The sequence below is a fragment of the Galeopterus variegatus genome, unplaced genomic scaffold, assembly GCF_000696425.1.
Source record: "Galeopterus variegatus unplaced genomic scaffold, G_variegatus-3.0.2 Scaffold3939, whole genome shotgun sequence".
Taxonomy (NCBI): Eukaryota; Metazoa; Chordata; class Mammalia; order Dermoptera; family Cynocephalidae; genus Galeopterus; species Galeopterus variegatus.
Window position 1 is genome coordinate 122930 of NW_007730050.1, and position 24506 is coordinate 147435.

Sequence of the window (24506 nt, forward strand, 5' to 3'; positions counted from 1 at the left end):
AAAAAGACAAAAAGGAAAAAAAAAAAAAAAAGAAAAGTAGAAGGAAGTGAAAGAAGCCAGTGTGGGTACAAAATGAGCTTTTGATGGACCTCAGATTTTAAAAAGACATATACACAAGAGGAAGGAGGGACATGTGACCCAGGATAAATAAAGTTTCACAATCCTGTTAAGACTCAAGTGCCAGGTAACTGATGGCTTGTGAAATAAGTGTAGGATGACAAAGCCAACGAACAATTCTATCTGTGATCAGTGTCAGAGAGAGGGAAGGCATAGGTCTACACTTGTGGCAAATGGGAAGGTGTTGGCTAGTGAGAGATATTATTCTTATCTCTGTCAAGAGGATACTTTTTAAAACTGTAATTGCACAAGATAGGCAGATATAGAGTTCCCAACTGCCCTAAATGACCCCAGGAGAGCTAGAAATATAACCTTCCATAGTACTGAAAGTCTGCACATGGGATTATAGCATTGCTGTTAGGATCATTTGCAAACTTGTGGAGAATTTGTATCCTAATCCTGGATGTGCAAGTGTCATGAATTTTATAAATTGTATATCTGAAATTATGGGCTGCTAAGGTTAATTTTGACCTTCTTGAATTCTAAAATGAATTAAGTAAAAGATTTGGAAGCACTACAGAAGATACATAGTCATAAGCAGGAGATAGTAGGTTTAGAGTGAATTATAGGATTTCTGCTTGTTAGTGTCCAGGTAAAACTTTTGTTTATATAAAAACAGTGGTGGTGATAGGATGTTACCATTTACAGAAACCTATAGAAATTCTGTACCCATCTGCAAGAGGACCCTGGTCCCAAGAACCTAGTAAAAGCTGAATGATTCCAAGTTAGCTGCTCTAGACTCCTAAATGTGGGAAAATGGGACCTAACCCTCATGGTCAAGTAGGTGAATGAAATAGCCCATGTCCAAAAGATGCTTGATGTGAAACCCCTGGGAATGTTGCCATTAGGAGAGTTTTCTTTCTCGCACATCCTATTTTTCCTTCTGAACAGGAGGAACATGGGTGAGAAGATTCTGTTGTGGCATGCAGAGAATTCTGTTAGTGTTCCACTGGCCTTGCTTTATGACAGGCAGTCTGCCTTGTCCTAGGAATGTGAATGAAAAAGATTCTATCCTGCCCATTGATAAGCTTACACTCTAGTGGGGGAGACCCACATTCGTGAAAATAATAATTGTAAAGTTTGCTGAGTGCTCAACAATAACAATAGTTAACGCTCACTGAGCACTTATTATACAGCAGACGCTGTTCTAAGCTGTTTACCTAATTTTAAGTTAGTGGTCCTCCAAGTGTAGTCCTAGGACCAGCAGCATCAGGATCCTTTGGGAACTTGTTAGAGATACAGAATCTCAGTCTTCATCCCAGACCTAGTGAACCAAAAACTGTGGGTAGAGGCCCAGCAGTCTGTTTAATAAGCCTTCCAGGTGATTCTGATGCATGCAGAAGCTTGAGAATCATTGCTTTACGTCATTTATTCCTTACAACAATCTTATGAGTAGATTTTATTTCACCCATTTAAAGAGATGGAAACAGGCGCAAGAAAGTAACTTGTCCAAGAACACAACTTTTAAGTGGTACAGATGGGCTTTGAACCCAAGCAGTATGAACCCAGAGCTCCAATCTTAACCTCCATGCAAAGCGACCTCCCAGTAGAACTAGGTGCAGTGCACAGAGGAAGTGCTGTAAACTCTGGAAGGTGAACAGAGGTAAGGAGAGTGTTAAGACAGTTGAATTTTTTTTTTCTTTACAAACATTTAGTGAGGATTAGCTGTATGCAATGCATCGTGTTAGACACTCTGGACATTTCTAAGTATAAGCATAACATAGACCTGTCTTTATGATTCTTATAATGAATTAGGGGAAATCCAAATGTAAATAAGTATCTGGAATCAAAATGCTTTGGAAGCACGTAAAGGAAATTCTTTTTGTTTTTGGTTGCTGGCTGGTACAGAGGTCGAACCCTGGAACTTGGTGTTATCAGCATCATGCTCTAACCAACTGAGCTAACCAGCCAGCCTGGGAAAGGAATTCTAACAAAAGATTTGAGCATATGAATGCATTTTAACATAGACTGTATGAAAATTTAAATGTATGAGAACAAATTCTAGGCAGAGAGACTATTGTGTGCAAGATTCAGATGTGTGAAACAACATACTGTACTTTTGAACTTACTAGTATTTTTGTGTATTTACCCCTTAGTATCAGGTTTGTGTAGTCTAGAATTGTCTAGATTGTGGTATAGATTGGACGTTACCAGCTTTAAGGAGGAGTTAGCAAAACTAATTGCTCCTTTTTCATTTTTTTTAACTGCTTTATTGAGGTATGAGTGACGTAAAAAAAGCTGTACATATTTAATATATACAACTTGCTGAGTTTGGAGATAAGTATACACCTGTGAAACTGTCACCACAATCTATGCCATGAACCTTTCCATCACCTCCAAAAGTTTCCTCCCATCTTCATTATTACTTTTTGTGATAAGAACAGTTAACATGTGATCTACCCTCCAGCTAAAGTATACAATACAGTATTGTTAACTATAGGTACTGTGCTCTACAGTAGATCACTAGGACTTATTTATGTCATATAACTGAAACTTTGTACCCTTTGACTGGTACCTTTCCCCCACTTCTTGTTTGTTTTAATCTTGAGTCAAAACAGTTTTTGGCTATCATTTCTTGCTTTTATGTAATATAAGTGGAGATGGAAATGTGCCTTAAACACTTTTGGAAGAAATAAATTGCAGTGAGAAAGAATTTGGGTTCAAAATGAAAAATATTGGTTTAGTTATCTCAATAACTGGTAAGTACTGGAATATATTTCTAGGGAGCTCTTCCAGCTCTGTAAAAGTTGGTAATCTAGACGAGGACTAGTGAACCTTTGTAAAGGGCCAGACAGTGAATACTTTTGGTTTTGCTGGCCACTACTTAACTCCGCTGTTGTAGCAGGGAAGCAGCCAGAGTTCATATGTAAACAAGTGGCATGGCTGTGTTCCAATAAAACTTTATCTATGAAAACAGATGGCAGGTGAATTTGCTCCATGGTCCCCTACTAGATTTCCACCTGTTGCACATAGTTTAAATGAAGGCTGTGGAATGGGCCAGATGACTCCAGGAGGTCTTTTTGGATGCTATGTTTCTGAGACTTTTTGTGTGTCTTAGTTGAGTAACTGAGAAGTAGAAGGTAGCACTAGCATTCTAAACTCTTCCTTTCACCAGCACACTCTACAGTATCACTTTCATTGGTTTGCAGCTTTCAAAAATTTTGTACAACTTGACAAGAAACATTTAAGAGATTGTTTCCACACCAAAGAAGAGAAGAAAGGTGGTTACTCCAAGGTTTATTTCTTTGACTCATTTCTGACGTGTGAGTAACGTAGGAAATGAAAAGGGAACCTTTTTCCTTTTTGAAGACCTCATACAAAACAACCTAAATGTTTCACTACAGAGAAATAATTGGTATTTAAGTAGCTCTTTAAGTTTTAAAACAAGCACATGAGTTATTCAATATAAAAATATACTCCCTCTGTGTATACCCTAGCTCTCTATCTGTGCATGCTCTGCACAACCACTTAAGGCAGGTTTGGGAAACAAGAGAAAGGAAGGGGGGTAGTTGAGGTGGGGCAGTGATGGCAATGAGTTTCATAGGTTTTGAGGTGGTAATATTGTGCTTTACCCTGGCCTGAGAGTCAGCATATTATCAAACACTGTGACACTGGAAAGAAGTACAGCTCCTGCTGCACACTTCAGAAGGTCCTAGATTTATAGAAGGCATAAATCTCTCTGGGGGTTGATGAGGAGGGTTCAGGAGAGATGGCATACACCTCCAAATGGAGCCAGGAGGTGTTATATATTAGTGGCAGGTATAGACAGGTGCTATAGTGTTTTGGGGAAGAGATTAATCATGGGAAGTTCAGTGCTTGGATGGGCTTCATGCAGCATTTGTGTGGGTCGAAGGAAGGGCAGGATGTAGAAATGTAGAGAAGTGCATAGAGATCATGGCAAAGGCTTGGCACAGAGGTGAGAATGTGTGTGGTTTGTATAGTAAAGTCCAGCCAGCCTGCCTGAAGCAGAGTTTGTAGAAGACAAGTGCAGCGGGAATTGTGGAGACAGGTCTGGAGAGTATTGATGGTAGGTTAAACACTGGGAACATTGTGAGCACTCAGGGAAAGTAAACTTTAAAAAAAAATTTTGTTTTATTTTTAAAGACTAGGTGATATGTAAGGAGATGTTTTAGGGAGGTTTATTTGTGTGATGGTGCTAGAGGCCACAGTGGGCAGAAAAGCCTGTCGTGTAGCCTGCGGAAATTATGTTGAGGGCAGTACATCTTTTAGCAGAGAAATAAATGCGATATTTCTAAATAATACTTGAATGGTGTTTTGAAACTGTATTTGTGGGTAGGAAGGAGGAGTCCATTAATTTTTTTTATTTAAACTTTTCGTTTTGAAATAATTTTATACATAAAAGTCACAAAAATAGTACTAAGGGAGTTTCCTTATCCCGTCACTCAACTTCCCCAAGTGTTAATATTTTTACATTATCATAGTACGGTTGTCAAAAGCAGCATTGCTAGACACGATTAAGTAAAATATGGACCTCATTCACATTTTTCCAGTTGTCCTACTAAGGTCCTTATTCTAGTCCAGGATCATAGAGTGCCTTAACTTGTCAGTTTCTTTTGGTTTCCAATTTGGGGTTGTTCCTCAGTTTTTCTTGGTATCTCATAGCCTTGACAATTTTAGCAGAGTACAGCCCAGTAATTTTGAAGAACATCCCTCAGTGTGGGGTTGTCTGATATTTCCACATTAAGTTTGGGTATGCATTTTGAAGAAAATACCTTAAAGTGCTCATCATATCAGGAGGCAGATGTCGACATGTCTCATGATGGGTGATAACTTTTATCACTTGGTTAAGGTGGTGTCTGCTAAGCTCCACAGTAAAGTCAACTGTTTTTTCCTCTGAACTTATTAAACATCTTCTGAGGAGATACTTTGATTCTATGCAAATATCCTGTATCTCATTATACTTTTGTCCACTAATTTTAGCATCCATTAATGATTCTCATCTTTAACATTTGTTACTGTGGTATTTGCCTAATGGTGATCTTCTGTTTTCCCTTTTTTACTGAGGTTAGTAAATGGAATTTTTCTGTAAAGAAGAGCTGTCCTTTCCCCTCCATCCTCATTCATTTATTCATTTATTTATGTCAGTATGGACTCATGAATATTTATTCCATGGGTTTTAATTCAGTACTTTCATTATTTGTTTTTGTTTCATTATTATTTGTCCCAGACTGGCCAGTGGCTGCGTTTTCATGTTAGCTGCAGTGGAAAGGGTCCATTTTGGAGTCCAGCTATGACTGGGTGGGATGATGTTAATTCAAGTAGAGAGTTCAGTGACAGGTAGAGATAAATAAGCTTGCTAATTTAAACATTCTTCCTAAATCTTTAGTTAATTGATTACTAAATTTTAAAGGCTTTCCTGTGATTGCATTAACCCTGGTAGGCAAAACTATTCTCTGTTTGTTTTAGAAATCTAAGATTATTTACTAATAAGCTTATTAATTACTCAGAATATACTTTTTGCTATCAAAGTTGGATTTTCTGCTCCAAAGAAGATTGGATACATTACCTTGATTGCTGGACTTTAGGGAGAACTTCAACAACATTAAAGTCTGCAGATCTCTGTGGCCTCCTTATTCTATCTCTGGCCGGGTGTTCATACTCCTCTACATACTTTGGAACACTAAATGGTTTCCACACCCAGAGTGGGTCTCACTGCAGCTTGGCACCTGTACCAGAGGAAGCTCACATGGAGATCCTTACATTGAGTCCATTGAAGAAAGTTTCCTATGGGTCTGTTGAGCATTTGGAGACTAGGGATAACTTTTCTCCCAGAGACTTTTTATTTATTTATTTATTTATTTATTTTATTTTTATCATTACACAGTGTAAACAGTTTTTGTGGCTCTTTACCAATTTCTCCCTCACCCCTCCTTCTCCTTTCCACCTCTGGTTGCCTCAGTTCTGTTCTCTCCTTTTGAAAGTTCAAGGAAATATTATGATTGTTGTATTTTTCCCTCTTTCGTTCTTCATTTATTTTTTCAGCTCCCACTTATATGTGAGGGCATGTGGTATTTCTCTTCCTGTACCTGGCTTATTTCTCTTAACGTAATTTTCTCTAAGTTCATCCATATTGCTGCAAATGGCCGAGTTTCATTTCCTTTTATGGCAGAATAGCAATCCATTGTGTACATATACCATATTTTCCTTATCCAGTCATCCATTGATGGACATTTAGGTTGGTTGCAGCTCTTAGCTATTGTAAATAGAGCTGCAATAAACATGGGAGTGCAGGTATCCCTTTGACATAATGATTTCCATTCCTTTGGGTATATGCTAAGCAGTGGAATTGCTGGATTGTATGGCAGTTCTGTCTGGTTGTTTGAGGAAACTCCATACTGTTTCCTATAATGGTTACCCTAATTTACAGCCTCACCAACAGTGTAGGAGGGTTCCCCTTTCTTCACATCCTTGCCAGCATTTGTTATTCTGTCTTTTTCATAATGGCCAGTCTAACTGGTGTGAAGTGGAATCTCAGTATGGTGTTGATTTGCATTTCCCTGATGCTTAGCGATGTTGATCATCTTTTCACGTGTCTGTTGGCCATTTTTATGTCTTCCTTTGGAAATTCCTGTTCAACTCCTTTTCCCATTTGTTTTTTTTTTTTCCTTTTTCCCATTTGTTAATCAGGTTGGGTTTTTTTTTACTAAGTTGAGTTCCTTATATTCTGCATATTAATACTTTGTCAGATGCATAGTTTGCAAATATTTTCCACCATTCTGTAGGATGTCTTTATGCTCTGGTAATGGTTTCTTTTGCTATGCAGAAACTTTAGTATGATATAATTCCATTTATTTTTCCTTTTATTGTCTGTGCTTTGGGGTTCTTATTCATAAAGTCTTTGCCCAGTCCTACTTCCTGAAGTGTTTCTCCTATGTTTTCTTTTAGTAGTTTTATAGTTTCAGGTCTTATATATCAGTCTTTAATCCATTTTGAGTTGATTTTGGTATATGTTGAGAGGTACAGGTCTAGTTTCATTCCTCTGCAATGGATGTCCACTTTTCCCAGCACCACTTACTGAAGAGGCAGTCCCTTCTCCAATGTATGCTCCTGTTGCCTTTGTCAAATATGTGGGTTAATTTCTGGAGTTTCTATTCTGTTCAGTTGGTCTGTGTGTTTGTTTTTATGCCAGTACCATGCTGTTTTGGTTACTATAGCTTTGTAGTATAACTTAAAGTCAGGTGGTATAATGCCTCTGGCTTTCTTTTGCTCAGGATTGCTTTGGCTATTTGGGGTCTTTTGTTCCATATGAATGTTAGGATTGTTTTTTTTTTTTTTCTATTTCTGTGAAGAATGTCTGGTATTTTGATGGGGATTGCATTGAATCTGTAGATTATTTTATGTAGTGTAGACATTTACATAATGTTAAGTCTTCCAAGAGCATGAAATGCATTTCCATCTTTTTGTGTCCTCTTTAATTTTTTTCAGCAGGAATTTGAAGTTCTCATTGTAGAGATCTTTCACCTCCTTGGTTTAGTTGATTCCTAGGGTTTTGTTTTGTTTTGTTTTGGGGTTTTTTTTGTGGTGGCTACTGTAAATGGGCTTGCTTTCTTGATTTCTTTTTCTACTGGTTCATTATTAGAGTATAAAAATACTACTAATTTTTGTGTGCTGACTTTGAATCCTGCAACTTTATTGAAATTACTTATCAGCTCTAAGATTTTTTTGGTAGAATTTTTAGGTTTTTCTATACAAAGGATTGTGTCATCTGCAAACAGGGACAGTCTGGCTTCATCTTCTCCAGTCTGAGTGCCCTTTATTTCTTTCTCTTGCCTGACTGCTCTGGATAGTACTTCTAATTCTATGTTAAATAGAAGTGGTAAGAGTGAGTGTCCTTGTCTTGTTCCTGTTTTTAAGGTAGGATGATATATAGGCAGTGGGTTTGTCATATATAGCTTTTATTTTGTTGAGATACTTTCCATCTGTATCTAATTTGCTGAGAGTCTTTATCATGAAGTGATGTTGAATTTTGTCAAATGCTTTTTCTGCATCTGTTGAGATAATCATATGGTTTTTGTCCTTGATTTTGTTGATGTGGTGTATCACATTTATTACCTTGCATATGTTGAACTATCCTTGCATGCCTGGGGTGAATTCCAATTGATCATAGTGTATAATTGATGTGTTGCTGTATTCTGATTGCTAATATTTTGTTGAGGATTTTTGCATCTGTGTTCATCAGAGATATTGGCCTGTAGTTTTCTTTTTTTGTATTTTCTTTGTCTGGTGTTGGTATCAGGATGATGCTGGCCTCATAGAATGAGTTTGGGAGAATGGCCTCTGTTTCAATTGTTTGGAATAGTTTGAATAGAATTGGTATCAATTCCTCTTTAAAGTTTTGGTAGAATTCAGCAGTAAAGCCATCTGGTCCTGGACTTTTCTTTGTTGGGAAACTGCTGATCACTGCTTCAATCTTGTTGTTTGTTATTGGTCTGTTCAGGTTTTCTATTTCTTCTGGTTTCAGTCTTGGTAGTTTGTATGTGTCAAGAAATTTATCCATTCCCACCAGGTTTTCAAATGTGATGGTGTATAGTTGTTTATAATGGTCTCTAATGATTCTTTGTATTTCTGTGGTATTGGTTATAATGTCTCCTTTTTCATTTCTGATTTTTGTTATTTGGGTCTCTCCCCCCTCCCCCGTCCCCCCAGCTAATGGCATGTCTGTTTTGTTTATTTCCTTTAAGAAAAACCCACCTTTTTGTTTCACTGATCTTTTGTATCATTTTTGGGGGGTCTCTATTTCATTTATTTCTGCTTTGATCATAATTATTTTTTTCTGTCTTCTAATTTTGGGATTGGATCGTTCTCATTCTTCTAAGTTCTTTGAGTTGCAGCCTTAGTTTGTTTATTTGAAATCTTTGTTTTTTTGATGTAAGTACGTATTGCAATAAACTTCCTTCTTAGTACTGCTTTTGCAGTATTGCACAAGTTTTGGTGTGATGTGTCTTAAGTTTTGTTAGTCTCAAGAAATTTTTTTATTTCCTGTTTAATTTCTTCTTGGACCTATAGGTCATTAGGGACTGTGTTGCTTAATTTCTATGTATTTGTATAGTTCCCAGAATTTCGCTTGTTATTGATTTCTAGTTTTTATCTATTATGGTCAGAGAAGATACTTGAAATGATTTCAGTTTTTTTTTTTTTTTCCTTTTTGTCTTTTTTCGTGTCCGGCAATGGATCGCAACCCTCAGTGTCGCGCCCGTACCGGACCGGGACCGGCAACGGGATCGCAACCCTCGGTGTTGCTCCCACACCTCGCTCAGCCAGTGAGCGGGAACTGATCTGAACCCTCGGCGGGAGCGCCACCACGCTCCCAAGCGGCACACTGTAGCAGTGCGCCACCGGGCCGGCCCCTCAGTTTTTAAAAGTTTTTTGAGACTTGACTCCTTCCAGGAGTTCTGCTACTTTGTTTTTTACAGTATTAATCTCTTTGTAAATTTCCCCCTTCATGTCTTTGATATTTTTTCTCATTTCGTTATGTTGTCTGAGTCTTCTCGTTATCTCATTTAGTTTCCTTAAGATTGTTGCTCATAATTCCTTTCAGACATTTGAAGGGTTTCCTGCTCTATAGGGTCTGGTACTTGAGAATTATTGTATTCCTTTGGTGGTGTCATATTTTCCTTGTGTTGTATTTCTAGCATCTCTACGTTGATGTCTGGTCATCTGGTAGAGCAGTTTCTTCTATTACTCTGGAGTAGGCTTTGAGGAAAGAGACTTCCTCTTCTTTTCCCAGTCTCTGCTGGTGACTTTCCTTCTGGCAAGGCAGTCGAGTGGGCAGTGGGCCACCTGGATGGTGGCTGTGGCTGCTACTGTGGCTGTGAGCTGCCCTTGCAGCAGTAGTGGCTGTGATGGTGGCTGTGGTGGACCACCTGCAAGGACATGGTGTTTTCGGCATGCTTCTGCCTTCTGCTGGGTGATGGGGTTTCTCATGGTTCCTGACTCAGACCCCGTGCATGCTCCTGCTTTCTGATGGGTGATGCCGGCTGCCCACAGCTCCCACCTAGGACCCTGTGCATGTTCCTCTCTCATTTGTAAACATTGCCAAAAAGAAATATATTTTCCTGAGGACTGAATAAAATCAAATTGATGAAGCTCTGGGGTTTGTTTCTGTTGTACTTATTGTGTACATTTTCTTAGAAGCTATTGGTTTTTGCTGATTTATCTCCTTAGGCAGGGAAGTTTGTGTGAGGTTTATAAGTATTCCTAGAATCCACTTTCATTTTCTACTTTAGCTTTTAAATAGGGAAACATGTTTATACGAGAATAGAGCCCTTTAATAATGGGAAGTCAAAATTAAATTTAATGCTGTGGATGCCATTAAAAGGGTGTACTCTTTCAGAAGGTATGTAGGTACTATGCTACTCTTCAGACATGATGATTCTTTGGCTTAGGGCTATGTCTAGGGTAAGGGACATAGAAAACACATAGCACAGGAATAGGTGCAGGGTGGGATTTGCTGACACAATGGTTCTTTGTTCTACACAAGCCACTTGGAGGCTCAGGCACAAATCCCAGTGCTATCGGTAAAGGACTGTACCTTCTCTTCACGCAGCAAGGCCTGTGAGGGAGGTGATGTTTGAAGATGCTCCAAGCCCCATAGTTGAAGTTGGTGACAAGAGGTTCAAACTGCCATTCTCAACTACTTATTTTTACAGTTTTACTCAAACCTGGCACATTAGAGCCACCTGTGGAACCTGGGGGAAAAACTGTGTGAACCCCATTCCTAGAGAGTCTAATTGAGTCTGTCTGGGGTACCTGTCTTGGTACCTGTTTTGTTTGTTTTTCTTTAGTTTTCCAGATGATTTTATTTATATCCAGGCTTGGGAACCACTGGAACTAGCAGATTCCTTTGTTTGTTATGTTACTTTGAAATCATCAATTTCTGTTAAAAGATACCTGTATATAGTAGGCTTGGTTTGCAGACTTGAGCAAATTTCTTAACCTCTTTAAGGCTAGTTTTGTCATCTGCAGAACAGAATTAATAATAGTACCTACCTCAGTTTTTCAAGGATGCAGTGGCATGATACATGCAAGATACTCCATATCGTCTCTGGCACATACCAGAAACTCAATTACTATTATTTTATTATATAAAATAATATGTAATATAATAGTGGTGGCTTTGGAATCAATCAAAATTTGTCTCAGTGCTGACTCTAACTTTGTAGGTCTGGGACATTAAGTAAAATACCTCATTTTTCTGACCCTCAGGCCTCTTCTATGTAAAAATAGAAATATTAGTAATTACTAATATAGGAAAGTGCTTAGGACAAAGGAGGTGCTCAGTGAGCATTTCTGTCAGCTTCCCTTTCTTTCTGCTTTCTTAACACATCCCAGGGCAGTGGAAAAATATAATTTCGAGAACGTTATTGACTTTGGTGTGGCCGTGCTATGTTGAAATGTTATTAGAAATGGTCTTTTTTTTTTTTTTTTTTTTTTTTAAAGATGACCCGTAAGGGGATCTTAACCCGTGACTTGATGTTGTCAGCACCAAGCTCACCCAATGAGCTAACCGGCCATTCCTATATGGGATCCGAACCCATGGCCTTGGTGTTATCAGCACCATACCCTCCTGAGTGATCCACGGGCCGGCCCTAGAAATGGTCTTTGTGGCTGTGACTATCTGTTGTCATGGGCATGTCCCTTGGAGACCTGAAGGAATGGTTGTGGGCCTCAGTAGTAACCAGAGTTCAGAGAAAGGGAGTCATGGTTCCCTGTCCTTCCATCTCAGCAATTGGCTCGTGTCTCTAGTTTTCATTATACCTAACTTGTGATGATTGTGTAATTCTCAAGACTACAAACTGGCTAAGACTCTGTCCTTTTAACCTTTATCAAACTTTGGTTGAGATGTAAGTTTATCCTGGGGCTTAAGAAGGACCCACAGCCTTAGAAATCTACTGGACAGCTTAATAGATCAGAGCCTTTACTGTTTATTCTATAATTTCCTAACATATGTGCCCACCAGTTACGTACAAAGCTTTTTGGCTTCCTAGGTTTGTAAGAAATTCAAGTCTCCTTACTCTGTCATCATTTTTTGCTTGATCATCCAGAATGGGAAAAGGGACAGTGGCTGAAGGTGACAGAAAGTTGTGTCATTAAATGAATTCTTGCATCATCAATAAATTTGGTAGTTCTCGTGGGTTCATGTTAGTAATAAGGCAGGTCAAACTTCTGTGGCGACTGAAGTGAGTGATTCAGTCTTTCTGCTTTCATTTCTCTCACCCCATAGGAGCTAATAGCCTAAGTACTTGAACTGAATCTAAGGATAATATTAAGGCATGTCCTTTAAGAGCTGATTGAAAATGTGCCTTAAGTCTATTACATAGTTCAAGATATTTTTAGCATTTCTGGAATGAGTTCCATGCTTGGTTCAGACCCCGCTTCGTGGATTATTATAGTTTAATTTTAGTGGGCATCCATTTAAAAAAAAAAAAAGGTAATATATGGTTGCTAATCAGTTGTCCTTTTGAGTTATGCCATTATTTTTTTCTGGAAGGCCATATGTAAATATTAGATGATTACAATTTTCTAATACTTTTTAAAATGAGATTGCCTGGAATCATTTAGGGAACCATTTTCCATGGTTTATTAAAATGGAAAGGAGGAGAAATAAATTTGAATTAAAAGCTATTTTCGTTCGTTGTTACTACTCTTTTCTCTATGCGACGTATATGTCTTTCATGAACGAATCATTGCACCTATTTCTAGGAAATTTAAAAAAGGGGGAAAAGGAATCATCACCTTCTCTGGGCATTATGTTTAAGGTGTGAGTCACTTGAGAGAGGACACCCTGCCTTGAGGGACCAGTCAGCCCACACCGTAAAGCAAATTGATAGGAAAATCAGGATCAAGAAAGAGAATTCATGGGTTTAAAGTGTTCTTTAGATCCTGTGTCTTCTGGAAAATGGGTGTTCTAAATTAGGGATGATATCTTGCTCTTGTGTCTCTTTCTGGAGGCTCCCACAGTGCCTGGCAAGTAGCTCAGAAGGTGCTTCCTAAGTGTGAATGGGGGGTGGGTAAGTTGTCACAGGAGTGATGCGAGGAAGCCTTGGAAGGCCGCGTGGAGAAATAAAAACCAAGGGACTCAAAGACAGGATGGAAACAGCTGTGTAGCTGTATATTAAGGAAAGAATGTTAAAATGAGGGACTGCATTTTCAAGGGTGTTCTCGTGGTACTCCTGCAGGTAGATGCTGGGAGGGTGATTCTTGAGGTGATTTAGAGCGGCAGTAAGTTGGTTCCTGGTGTTCCTCTGATAAGATTAAGTAACAGTTTTTTCCCAGTACATGTTAAAAATGAAATAGTGAATGGAATATTCACCATGTTCTTTTTTTCCTTAAGTATTTGGCACTTGCTATTTTTGGTCAATACTGAAAACTAACATAAAGTGGTCTCTACAAAAGCCCAGAGTTATGATATTTTAAGTTTAAGAGTCAGTACTTTACAGGATTCCACAAAGACCTATGTGGCTTCCCTGGAGCTCAGCTAACAAGTTTGAGAACTGCTGTCCTGCAGTGTTAATGAAACAAACTCCCCTGCGACCGGTTAAGAGAGAACTCATAGGCGTTTCTGGCAACAAATCTAGGAATTGTGTCCTGTAAAAGACAGTTCTTATTATGTTGCTCTTGTCGATTCCCTGTGGGCTAGTAGCTTATCTGACACTGTTACCTATTCGGTACAGAAGAGCCCCACTGCTTTATTTACTCACGTTACCAATCTTTTGAAACAAGCTGTCCACAGGGAAGTTTCTGTTAAGTGGAATTGTGCGCGTGTAACCCTAGTGTGGAGATGGCCAGATGTAGGTTGGCAGTGGAGAGAAAGAGAGTCAAGTGGTTTGTTTTCTTTTGTGAAAATGCCCCTGTCCAGTTTTTTAGAACGTATTTCTTCCTAAAAGCTTTCTCTTTAACTAGATTATGTGAAGTTTTTGCTTTTTTTGAGCTGATTCAGGCAATTAGATGAGTAATAAAGATGGTCAGTTCTGGTCTGCCATACTGATTTTTAAAAGTCTCCCTGTTTAGGGAAAAAAAATCATTTATCGTGGTGATTCATCTTCATATGATAAATCTGGTACGCGTACAAGTTTTAAATTGGTCTGTATTTCAGCAAGTGAAAAATTGTATAGGCTCACACAGCAGGAGTCCTAGGAAGGCCCAATTGGGAGTGTGTTTAGACCAGAAGGGTGGGAATTTTAAATGGGCCGTCTACTTTATAAAATCTATTTTCTTTTTCTTTTCTTTTCTTTTTTTTTTGTCCTTTTTGAGACCGGCTACACCGCGCTCAGCCAGTGAGTGCTGTGAGCGCACCGGTCATCCCTATATAGGATCCGAACCCGCGGCGGGAGCGCTGCTGTGCTCCCAGCGCCGCACTCTCCCGAGTGCGCCACGGGCTCGGCCCGTAAAATCTATTTTCTTTGAGGCAAGGTGCCTCAAACTTTAGCAGAGTATCAGTTGGCAGTTCTAGATAAAAAGTTGATCCATTTCAAAAAAAACAAAAAAAACAAAAAACAAAACAAAAAAAAAAGTTGATCCATTTTATTTCAGTTTAATTTGAAGATAAGTAGTATAGGAGCCATGTGAGGTGAGGAAGGGGCGGAATGGAAACTCTTTTTAGACTAAAGTTTGGTAGAAGGTTCAGATGCTGGAAAGAGAAGACTGGAAGGTTATGTTTTGTAAATTTAGCAAATTATGCTAAGAAGTGGAGGCGGCAGGCTAAAAACAGTGGCCTCTCAAAAGATAGCAAGCCTTGGAATGGAGGTGTAAAAAGCTTTTAAGCATAGGTTGTAGGTTCGATAAATGTTAGGTTCTCTGTTCTTTTTCCTGTGCTGCAATGGGAAGTGATAATCTCTATTGTGCTTAAGCATATGTGGGTGATGGTGCTGCTTACTGGATTGTTAGGAAAAATTAGCTCCTACAATTCAGATCATTCAGCAAATACTAACTGAATTGATATAGCTATATAAATATCTAAATAAATGCAAAGAAAAATAAACATCTTTAGGCAAGGTTGTGTGTTGGATGCCATGAAAGCAGAGAAGCATAAGCTGCCAGCACTCCCTCGAGGAGCTTATTCCTTGGGGCAAATGCACACACAGCCCGCAATGCAGAGCACCCAGGTGCTGCCACATGAATAGCAGCAAAAACAAAGAGGTCCAAAGAGGGACAAACCCCAGCAGGAGGAGCTTCACTCAGGAGGTGACTGCACAAACCTGGACTTTGAAGTTCCATGGGATTCAGGGAAGCATCAAGGGAGATAGGGGCTTTTAATGTTGGAGAATGGTGTGACCCGAGGCAGGGATATGAGTCACAGGTTCTTCTGACAAGTAGATCTTGTTAAATCAAAGAAGTCTTGTAGGGAGGTAGAGAGAGAATACTAGAAACCTGTTGGAGGCAGACTGTGGTGAGCCTGGGGTGGGGGAAGGGAGGCTTAGATAGACTCACATAAGCAATAAGGGACCCACTATAAGTTGAAGGGGTGATTTAGGGAGTTTTGTTTGAGGTTTGCAGGATGGTCTGCAGGGGCCATGACTAGATGGCAGGGAAATCAGAGGGGGGGCTGTAGCAGCAGTTTAGGTGTGTAGTGACGAAGGCGTCAGGGTGGTGGGAAGGGGAATGGAAAGGAGAGGAGAGGAGAAAGGAAATCCAAATCACATTAAGAATAAGGTGACAAGTACAGAAAAATCCCATTCTTTCTATTGTGTTTTTGTTGCTTATGTTCTGTAGTTGGGAGCTGTTCATGTGGAATATCCTGTCCTATTGGTATGAATGTTGACCAGATACTTACATTTGCATGAGATAAGGAAGCTAATCCCGGATGGACCACAATTTTGAGATTTAAGCTTATTTTTTAGCATGGACAATTCCTGGGCTTGCCACTGTTGCATAAGTTTTGTTACAAAGGTTTCTGTTTGGTTCTAATGTATCCCCCCTTTTTTTTCTTCTAAAATAGACTCTGTCGAGAAGAATTTCCAATCCATACCTTGAACATACTCCTTCTCAGGTATGAGTCTTTTCTCTCTTACTGCACTTTCTGTAACAATGACCTACAAATTCTGGTGTCGAATTCTTGAGTGACAGCTGTTCCCTTTGCTCCTGACCACATGGAGTTTTGCAGGGATGCTGCAGTGATCACACTGACTCCTTCACCAGGGATGACACAGCGAAGGTGTTCAAGATGCTCTGATCAATCATTGTGTCATGATTCAACATCTTCATTAGCTAGGAAAAAAATATTTTTCTATTTTCCAAGTCCTTTACACAAACACATTATCAATGAGGCAGAATGAATATGTAATATAAATATTTTTCAATTTGCTGAATCGATAGAAGCACTGTATTTTACAAATAGTAGTGCATATTTTGCACTAAAACTGTGTAAAAGGAGATTTATAATTATAGTTATCTATTAGTGGACTATTCCCTGTGCACTCATTGGTAAGAAAAGATGAGGATGTCTTCATTGCATTGTATTAAAGAATCAGTTGACAAAGAGTTGCATTTTTTAGAATAACAGGGGACTGTGAGCTTTGTGAGGGAGGGCAGGGACCTTTTCCACCTTGTGGTCACCACTATATCCCCATCATGTAGAACAGACTGACACTTGATAGCTGCTCATTAAATGCATTTTGAATGAGAGTGAATGAACACTGTATGATGTCTGGACTAGTCAGCTGAGTCATACCTCTTCCTTGGTATGACATCTGGTTAGTACAAGCTTTGTTTTTTTAAAAAAATAGTTTTAACATGTTAATAAATCATTTCCTGCCCTCCTCACTTTCTTATCAGGTTGTGTTTACAAGATGATATCAGGAAAACTGAAGTGTAAGGATGGGGTTGACATGTCAAGTAATAACCAGTGTACTATCAATTTGTTTGCTTTGAGAGAAGATACAAAATATTTTGTAGATGCAGAAAGAGTTCACCAAGAAAAAAGTAAAAAGATGTAAGCATGCACCCTTTATATATATTACTTTTTGTGAGCCTCTACCTTGTGAAGACAGCTCATTTGCACTTAGCACAATGCTTTTCACAAGCAAAGCAGGCTGTGGAGGAAGGTGCTAATTAGAGAAGGAGGCAGTATTATAAAGTAAGACCTAGACTTCTCTAGATCTAAGGAATACCCTCCTTCATCCTCCAAGAATCAGGGACACATACTGTGGGAATTAGAAGATTAAAAAAAGAAAAATGAAATTTTTATCTGCCATGTGGTATGGTGAAGTAGATAAAACCAGGGTGCTTGAACTATGAACTCTACAGTTGAGTGCAACTTAAGGGCAGAGCAGCCTGCTGTCAAGAGGTATCATGGGTCAAGATGTTCACTAGAAAGGAAGTTATTTTCCCATCTTCTAAGACCTATATATAACGTATTATCAATATGGCAGAGCTAATACATAAATATTCTTCAATTTGCTATATTGATAGAAACACTATATTTAAAAGATAGTGGATATTTTACACTGAAAATTCTGTGTAAAAGACTAAAACTGTGTGTATAATTGTAGTTAAACAAAGCAGTTTAACATTTGCAAAATAGTTATGAAAGCTTAATAGCGTAAGTGGACCAGTAGCTAAAATAAGGTAGACATAGGTATGTAGCTGCATAGGCTTAAATATGTGTCTCAAACTTAGGGACTTGGTCATTTTTTTTTAATATACAGCTTGCTATTGGTGGTTCACAAATTGTCCCATTATTGTTCTACGTTTACAGTGAATGTTTCTCTTTTCCATTTAGATTTATGGAGAGAATTCTTCTTGTGCAGGAAGAGCATTGAGGAATATTATTATCATTCAGGCAGCTGACCTGATAAAGGACAGAGTGAACCTCAAGGGGTTTTACAGGTAACACAGTTTTCTAACACCTCGTCAAAAATTCTGTTTGAGAAAAAAGAAGCAGCATGTGTTAAAATTATAACCATCAGCAAAGAGAGGTGGGCTATATCAGTAGTAGGGAGGGTTGGTTTGTTCTGTCTGTTGGAGATACTGGTGGTGATTTTTCTTTTTGTTAAACTTTTAACTGTATTTGTTTACAGTTAGATTCCAGGTTCTGAAGTTACAGGATGGAATTCCCAGCCACAAGTGTGGTTTCTGCTCTGTTTTCTCTGAGATGTGATATTTTATAATTTTTTCTGGGTTATTCTACCCTGGACACTTCAGTAAATATAGGTCTCCTCTTTAGGGACCTTATCAAGGCTCTGCAAGGACTTCTTAGAGGTCCCTCGGCAGAGGGAACCCCTCTCTACCTCCAGGTGAGAGTGAACTTCTTTCTTGGGTGCAGTAAGGAGTGGCGAGAGGCAGGGTGGCCTAGGGATGGCAATGTCTGCCTTGGGTGTAGTGAATAAGGACAGATGTATTAGAGTAAACGAGTGGGTTTGTGGCCAATTTCAAAGTACAGTGTGACCAAGAGAGTGGTCACTGAGAGGGTGTGGAGAACATGTTTTCATTTCATGGAGCAGTTTAAAGAAGGAAAAAAAAAAGTGAATGATCTGTTTTTTTATTTTGCTGATTAAAGATATTAAGCCACACCAAATAATACCAAAAGGAAATTATAAAAATAAAACAAAAAAACCCCAAGAAATGGCATTGTAATACCTAATGAGTAGGAAGAATACTCAGAATAAATGATACCAAAGTAGGAAGTATTCTCAGAATAAAAGATATTCTTTTAAGTTAAATAAATTTAGCTTTATGATAAACTTATTATAATATTCCTGTTTTTTCCATTTGCCACATATGGGAAAAATGTCATCATAGCCTAGATTTGGGGGATAGTGATTCCCAGACTATCAGAGTAAGAAGACCTCCCTCATATTGAGGCATAATTTGTACACAGAAACATGCACAAATATTGAGTGTACAGCTTGATGAATTTCAGTTTATTATATACTTGTGTAATCATTATCTGTGGAACCATTATCAGGTTATAGAGGATTTTTATATCCAAGAAAGTCCCTTCATGCCTCCTCTAGTCATTAAACATTCCCTGCAACCAACTATTTTTTAACATCAAAAACTTGGCAGAATTTGTATTCTCATGAGTTATTAATTAAACAAACTGTGGGGAGGAACCACAATAAATTAACATCTTAAAATCTTATATTTAATTAACTGCATTAGCATTTATATCAGTTTTGCGAAATATGCCTTAGGCTAAATATTACCTATTCTGTTTACAAACAGTGCATTTGTGTGTATGTACTCTTGAAGCTCTTGAAAAAGCTGTAAGATCCACCCTTTGCCTCCCACTGGGGATTATAGTCCGAGGTCTGAGAACCACTAGCATAAAGCCCAAGCCTAGTAGACAGGACGGGGAGCAGGAGGGGCTGCGGTGCTCCGACTACTTCACATAAAGCCTCATTTTTGTTTTTCATTTGTTTTTTTAAAAAATAGATGATGGTATGAATTTTAGACACATCTGACTTTTCTTTTTTTAAACTAAGATGGTATGTGTAAGTCTTTGGGTCTAGTTGTGAGCAAACTCATAGGGTTCATTTTAGTGACTGCATAAGGCTGTGTGTAATAGCGATCATTGTTCTCAGTTTTCTTCCTTATTGTGGTTTCCATAGATATAGATTGAAAAAGGAATTGGGAGATTTACATTAATCAGGTTCACAGAAAAAGAATCATCCAAGTTAGAATACATTTAGGATTCAGTGGGAGTAGAATAGGAAGGGAGAGTGTGTTTTGCTATGATCAGACCAGGATCACCATTTTTTTTTTTTTTTTGGTGCTGGCTGGTACAGGGATCAAACTCTGGACCTTGGTGTTATCAGCACCATGCTGTAACCAACTGAGCTAACCAGCCAGCCCACAGGACCACCTTTCTTTGGTAATTTAAGGACTGGTTAATGTTCTGGGTTTAAAGACGAAGTGCTAGTATGATTGCCTACAACAGATCGTTTTCATTTGTCAAGTAGTATATTGAGATAAAGTGTTTCCCATATACCATATGAGAATTCACTTTCCAAACTTCAAAATATTTTCTATTCCTTTTGTACCATAGGAAGAATTATACTGGTTGCCGAGACTTCATTTCTTTTGCATAAATAAGTCTCACTAAATACCACCACCCCATTTATATTTGAGATTACTGCTTGCACTGCCATGAATTAATTGCTAAAAATGTAACTGGAGACAGAAAGAAGCCAAGAAAAACCAAATTTTCAACTGCACAAATTGGTAAAATTTATGTCTTGTTATAGCAATCACATGGGCTTTGTAGCTAATCACCTCCATTTCACAGTGTTCCTACCTAGTACTGCAACAGCGGTTAGATCTACATGTACTTGGAACAGTTTCTGGATTGAGTACAAGACTGAAAATACGTTGTGGGTAGGAACTGCTGTCAGTGTTCAGATTGCTCCCTTCCAACCGTGTCTGTTTTCTTCCTCCCTGCTCTCCCCCAAGTCCTGTGGATTTAGGTATTTTAATCGTATTGTCGCAGACCTGGTTACAAGTCAGGGGACTCGGAGTAGAATGGAGAGGCAACTCACCTCATTTTGTTTGCTTTGGTGATGTTAATGATAGCATTTGTCCTCACCCTCGATGTTGTTTCCCCTGGTGCAGATGGATCACTGAAAGACATTCCAAACATAACTTGATAAAGTTAGGGGAAGGGGTAGGAAGATGATGTAACTGAAACAGTAGCTTGCCATGAGGGTGGGGCCCAGTTATTAATTAATGTTGTCATGGCAACACTGTTCTAGCATATTGACTCAGAGCCCTCTTCCCCAAAACAGTGAGCCCTTCCCTATGAGAAGGAAGAGCTGTGGGATTGGGCTTTGTGATCACCAGCATCACCTGAGAGCCTGTTAGGAATGAGGAATCTTAGGTCCCACCCAGAATCCATACTTTCGTAAGATCCTTCTGGTGACTCTTAAACACAATTTTGAGAAGCTCCTAAGAAACTTCTTCCCCATCACCTGTGAACAAACAAGCAGATGTAACCATCTAGCCACTTTTTTTTTTTAATAGATGTATATCCATCTAGTGATTTTGGCAGTTTGTTTAGTAAGTGTTTTAGTGCGTGCTTCTGTATTCCAGGTGATGTCAGTCACTCAGAATAGGCTAAGGCACTACATTGTTTTGAGAACATGAATTAAGATGGTACAGTATTTAATCTGTGGGGATAAAAGTGCTTTCAAAGGCTGAAGATGCTATCTAATTGACAGAGGTGCTGAGGAATTAATTAGTTAATTAACATTTTGAACTTTTTACATGAAAGGTGTCCTATAGAATTAGAAGTTAGTATTGACTCTGGTCTAATTGCCTGTTTTGTTGCCATCTGTTTTCTCATTTTGTTTCAAAAAACATCCATACAGTTGACTCTTAAGCTTTCTGTAGTCTTAATGCTAACCTGCTGCAACTGAGCATGTCTGAAATTGGCTTAATTGCCTTAGAGTATCTTTCAAATAGTGACACTTTACCAAAAAAAGTGCTTTATTAAAAGCTAGAACATTTGATGAAATACCTCAGCAGAAAAGTTCACTACCGTATTCTCCTCTACCCCAGAAAACGTTAGCACCTCATGGCAGTTCTTCATTTTGTTGGTCATGATGTGATTCCAGGGTATCCGTGACTTTGCCAATCACAGGACATAGCAAAAGAGGCAATGTCTTTCTATTTTAGGAATACAAATAAATGTTAGCCATCACATAATCTTTTAAAACATTTTGATAACCTTTTAATATAAGGAAGAGTGGAATTCAATGAAATTTCCTCAAATGAAAAAACATATTTCAGAAAGCTTTCTTTCTGTTTTTTATTTGAGTCTGATACAGATGGAAAAGGAGGCATGAAGAAGATAGTGCTTGTAATACCTAGATTATGGCATTTTTTGAATATAGTTGTGTGTTGTAAGATAGATTAGAGATTATTTTGTGTGTGTGGTTAGTGAAATCCAAAACACAAATATGGGTTTATGATTGAGGCTGCTTAACTAGATTGCTTAGATTATTAAAAAGATTAACCATCAAATTTATTGTTCTTTGAGAAAAATTTTAGGGTTTAATCTTTGTTTGAAGGGTAGTAAACAAAACTCTATACCACTGACTGTATCCCCAATTTTGTCTAATCCTCTTGGAATTATTTTATTCTCAAAGGGACTAGATAAAAATCTATAAATGGTTGAACCAAAGTGTATCACCACCAACTTAAGGTATGTGGCTTACCAAGGCAGAAGCATTATCTTTATATAAAGGGCTACTAAATTCATTCCTTCATTTAGCAAACAAATATATTTTGAGAATTTACTGTGTATCATGGACTGTTGTAATTTTGGGGGATTAATAGTGAGTTACACAAAGTCCTTGTTCTCCTGAAAATTATTTTCTACTGGGGGGAAGGAGATATCATTCATTTAGAAGAAGATATTATTAAATTTTAGGTGACTTGAAGAAAAAAGTGTAAAAGAATTTGACTCTTCAGTTTACCTAAGGAAGTGCTATTGTTTGAGCTTTAAAATGAAAGATGAATAAGAGGTATATGTCATTTATTTTTTGGGTTGCTTGTTTGAAAAAGCAAGCATGTGAAAGGAATGATATTAAATAAAAGTTTTTTTGGCAAATACTGAAAATGGCTTTGCTTTTGTCCAGGAGAAGCTGCGTTGGGTCAGAACTGGTTGACTGGCTTCTAGAGCACTGTCCTTTTGTCCAGTGCAGATCTATGGCCATAGGAGTCTGGCAGCTGCTACTGGACATGGGAATTATGTCATCAGGTTAGTATTAAATGTTTTGAAGGCACAGTGTCATTATTTTATCAAGCTATTCTACCAAAATATAGTACTTGATTTTCTAGATGGTGTTAAATTCGGACGGAAATTGTTTTTGAAGGTAAATATTTGCATATCTCTCTTATTTTCTTATTTTCTAAGTAAAAGTGACAGGTCATCTTTTCATTCACTTATTTCTCTCACATTTTTTGTAAAAATAATTAGGTACATGTTGATTCATAGACTAATACCTGCAAAAATCTCACTCCTTTTTATGCAAAATGTTGCTCACAAACTTTTTAAATCAGTGACATCTTTAGTTCCTCTGAATGTGTGATTTCTCTTGCTGTACTTAGAGTAATCATCAGAAACTGATTTTATGGGGCCGGGCCCGTGGCTCACTCGAGAGAGTGTGGCGCTGGTAGCACTGAGGCTGCGGGTTCGGATCCCATATAGGGATGGCCGGTGCACTCACTGACTGAGCGTGGTGCAGAACACACCGTGCCTAGGGTTGCTATCCCCTTACTGGTCGGGGGGAAAAAAAAAAGAAAAGAAACTGATTTTATGAGTGGAATGTGTATGCCATTTTAATTGACTAAGTAATCATGAACACTTAGAGATATGACCTATGAAAATGAGCTGTTTAAACAGAACAGAAAATAGATGTTAAGTAGAAACTAAAATAGATGGTGGATATCTCTTTTCTTAGCTGAGTCCAGGGAATTGAAGGATTAGAAGCCAAGCAATCTGCATTCTTTATTTAGCTCTATCTCTCAGGTGCTGGTTGGTTACTGAGAATGACTTTTTTTCTGTAGGCAATAAATACTGAGAGCATACCCCTGGTCACACTGTGAAAGAATGGTACAGATGGGGACATGGGTGTAATCTTCTTAGACAGTCAATAATACCTAGCACCTAATACTCTTATTTAGTAAATCAGTTAACTACCTTTGAGGAATGGAAGAATTATTAGCTGTCTTACTAGTTTCAGGCTACCAGTTAGCAAAACATCTTGTGTTAATGTTTTATAGAAAAGTCTCCAGCTCCAGATTCCTTTAAAACAGTTTCCCAGCTTTGGTAGTATTGAAATTTTGGGTTGGATAATTTTTTGTTGTGGGGGAGCTGTCCTGTATGTTACAGGATTTTTAGCAGCATTCCTTTCTTCTACCCTCCAGATGTCACTCGTATCCCTCCAGTTGGTACAACCAAAAATGTCTCTAGACATCGCCATATGTCCTCTGGGGAACACAGTCACCCCCGTTGAGAACCACTTTTCGAAAACCTGCCATCATGTTGTATTTATGTACCACTAAAGTAATTATATATTGATTTACTTTGGGATTCTAAAACAAATTTCTCCTTACCCTCTTTGAATTGCAATTGATTTCATCTGCACTGTCTCTGAAGGAGAAAAATTATGAAATACATGTGAATATGCTGGCCAAAGCTTCAAATAATAAAAATAGACTAGTCAGTGAGTCCTCTTCAGTTTGGTGGGATTGTGAACATGAACGAGCTTAGAATGTATAATGTGGGCCGGCCTGGTGGCGCACTGGATAGTGCGCCGCTTGGGAAGTGCGGCGGCACTCCCGCCCGAGGGTTCGGATCCCACATACAGACCGGCTCCCGCTCACTGGCTGAGCGAGGCGCGGGAGCAACACCGAGGCTTGCAATC

General features: G+C 38.5%; 1 protein-coding gene across 1 annotated transcript in view; it reads left to right on the forward strand.

The window, feature by feature from the left end:
• Window positions 1-15985: 15985 nt before the first annotated feature.
• The window catches only part of LOC103601926 (rap guanine nucleotide exchange factor 5-like), a gene marked incomplete at its 3' end in the record, with an annotated part of 45359 nt that continues 36838 nt past the window's right edge, over window positions 15986-24506 (forward strand). The window contains exons 1-3 of the mRNA XM_008586333.1: window positions 15986-16126; window positions 17858-17964; window positions 22716-22837. Of these exons, the coding sequence (XP_008584555.1) occupies window positions 22786-22837 (52 nt within the window). The remainder of the gene's footprint in view (window positions 16127-17857; window positions 17965-22715; window positions 22838-24506) is intronic.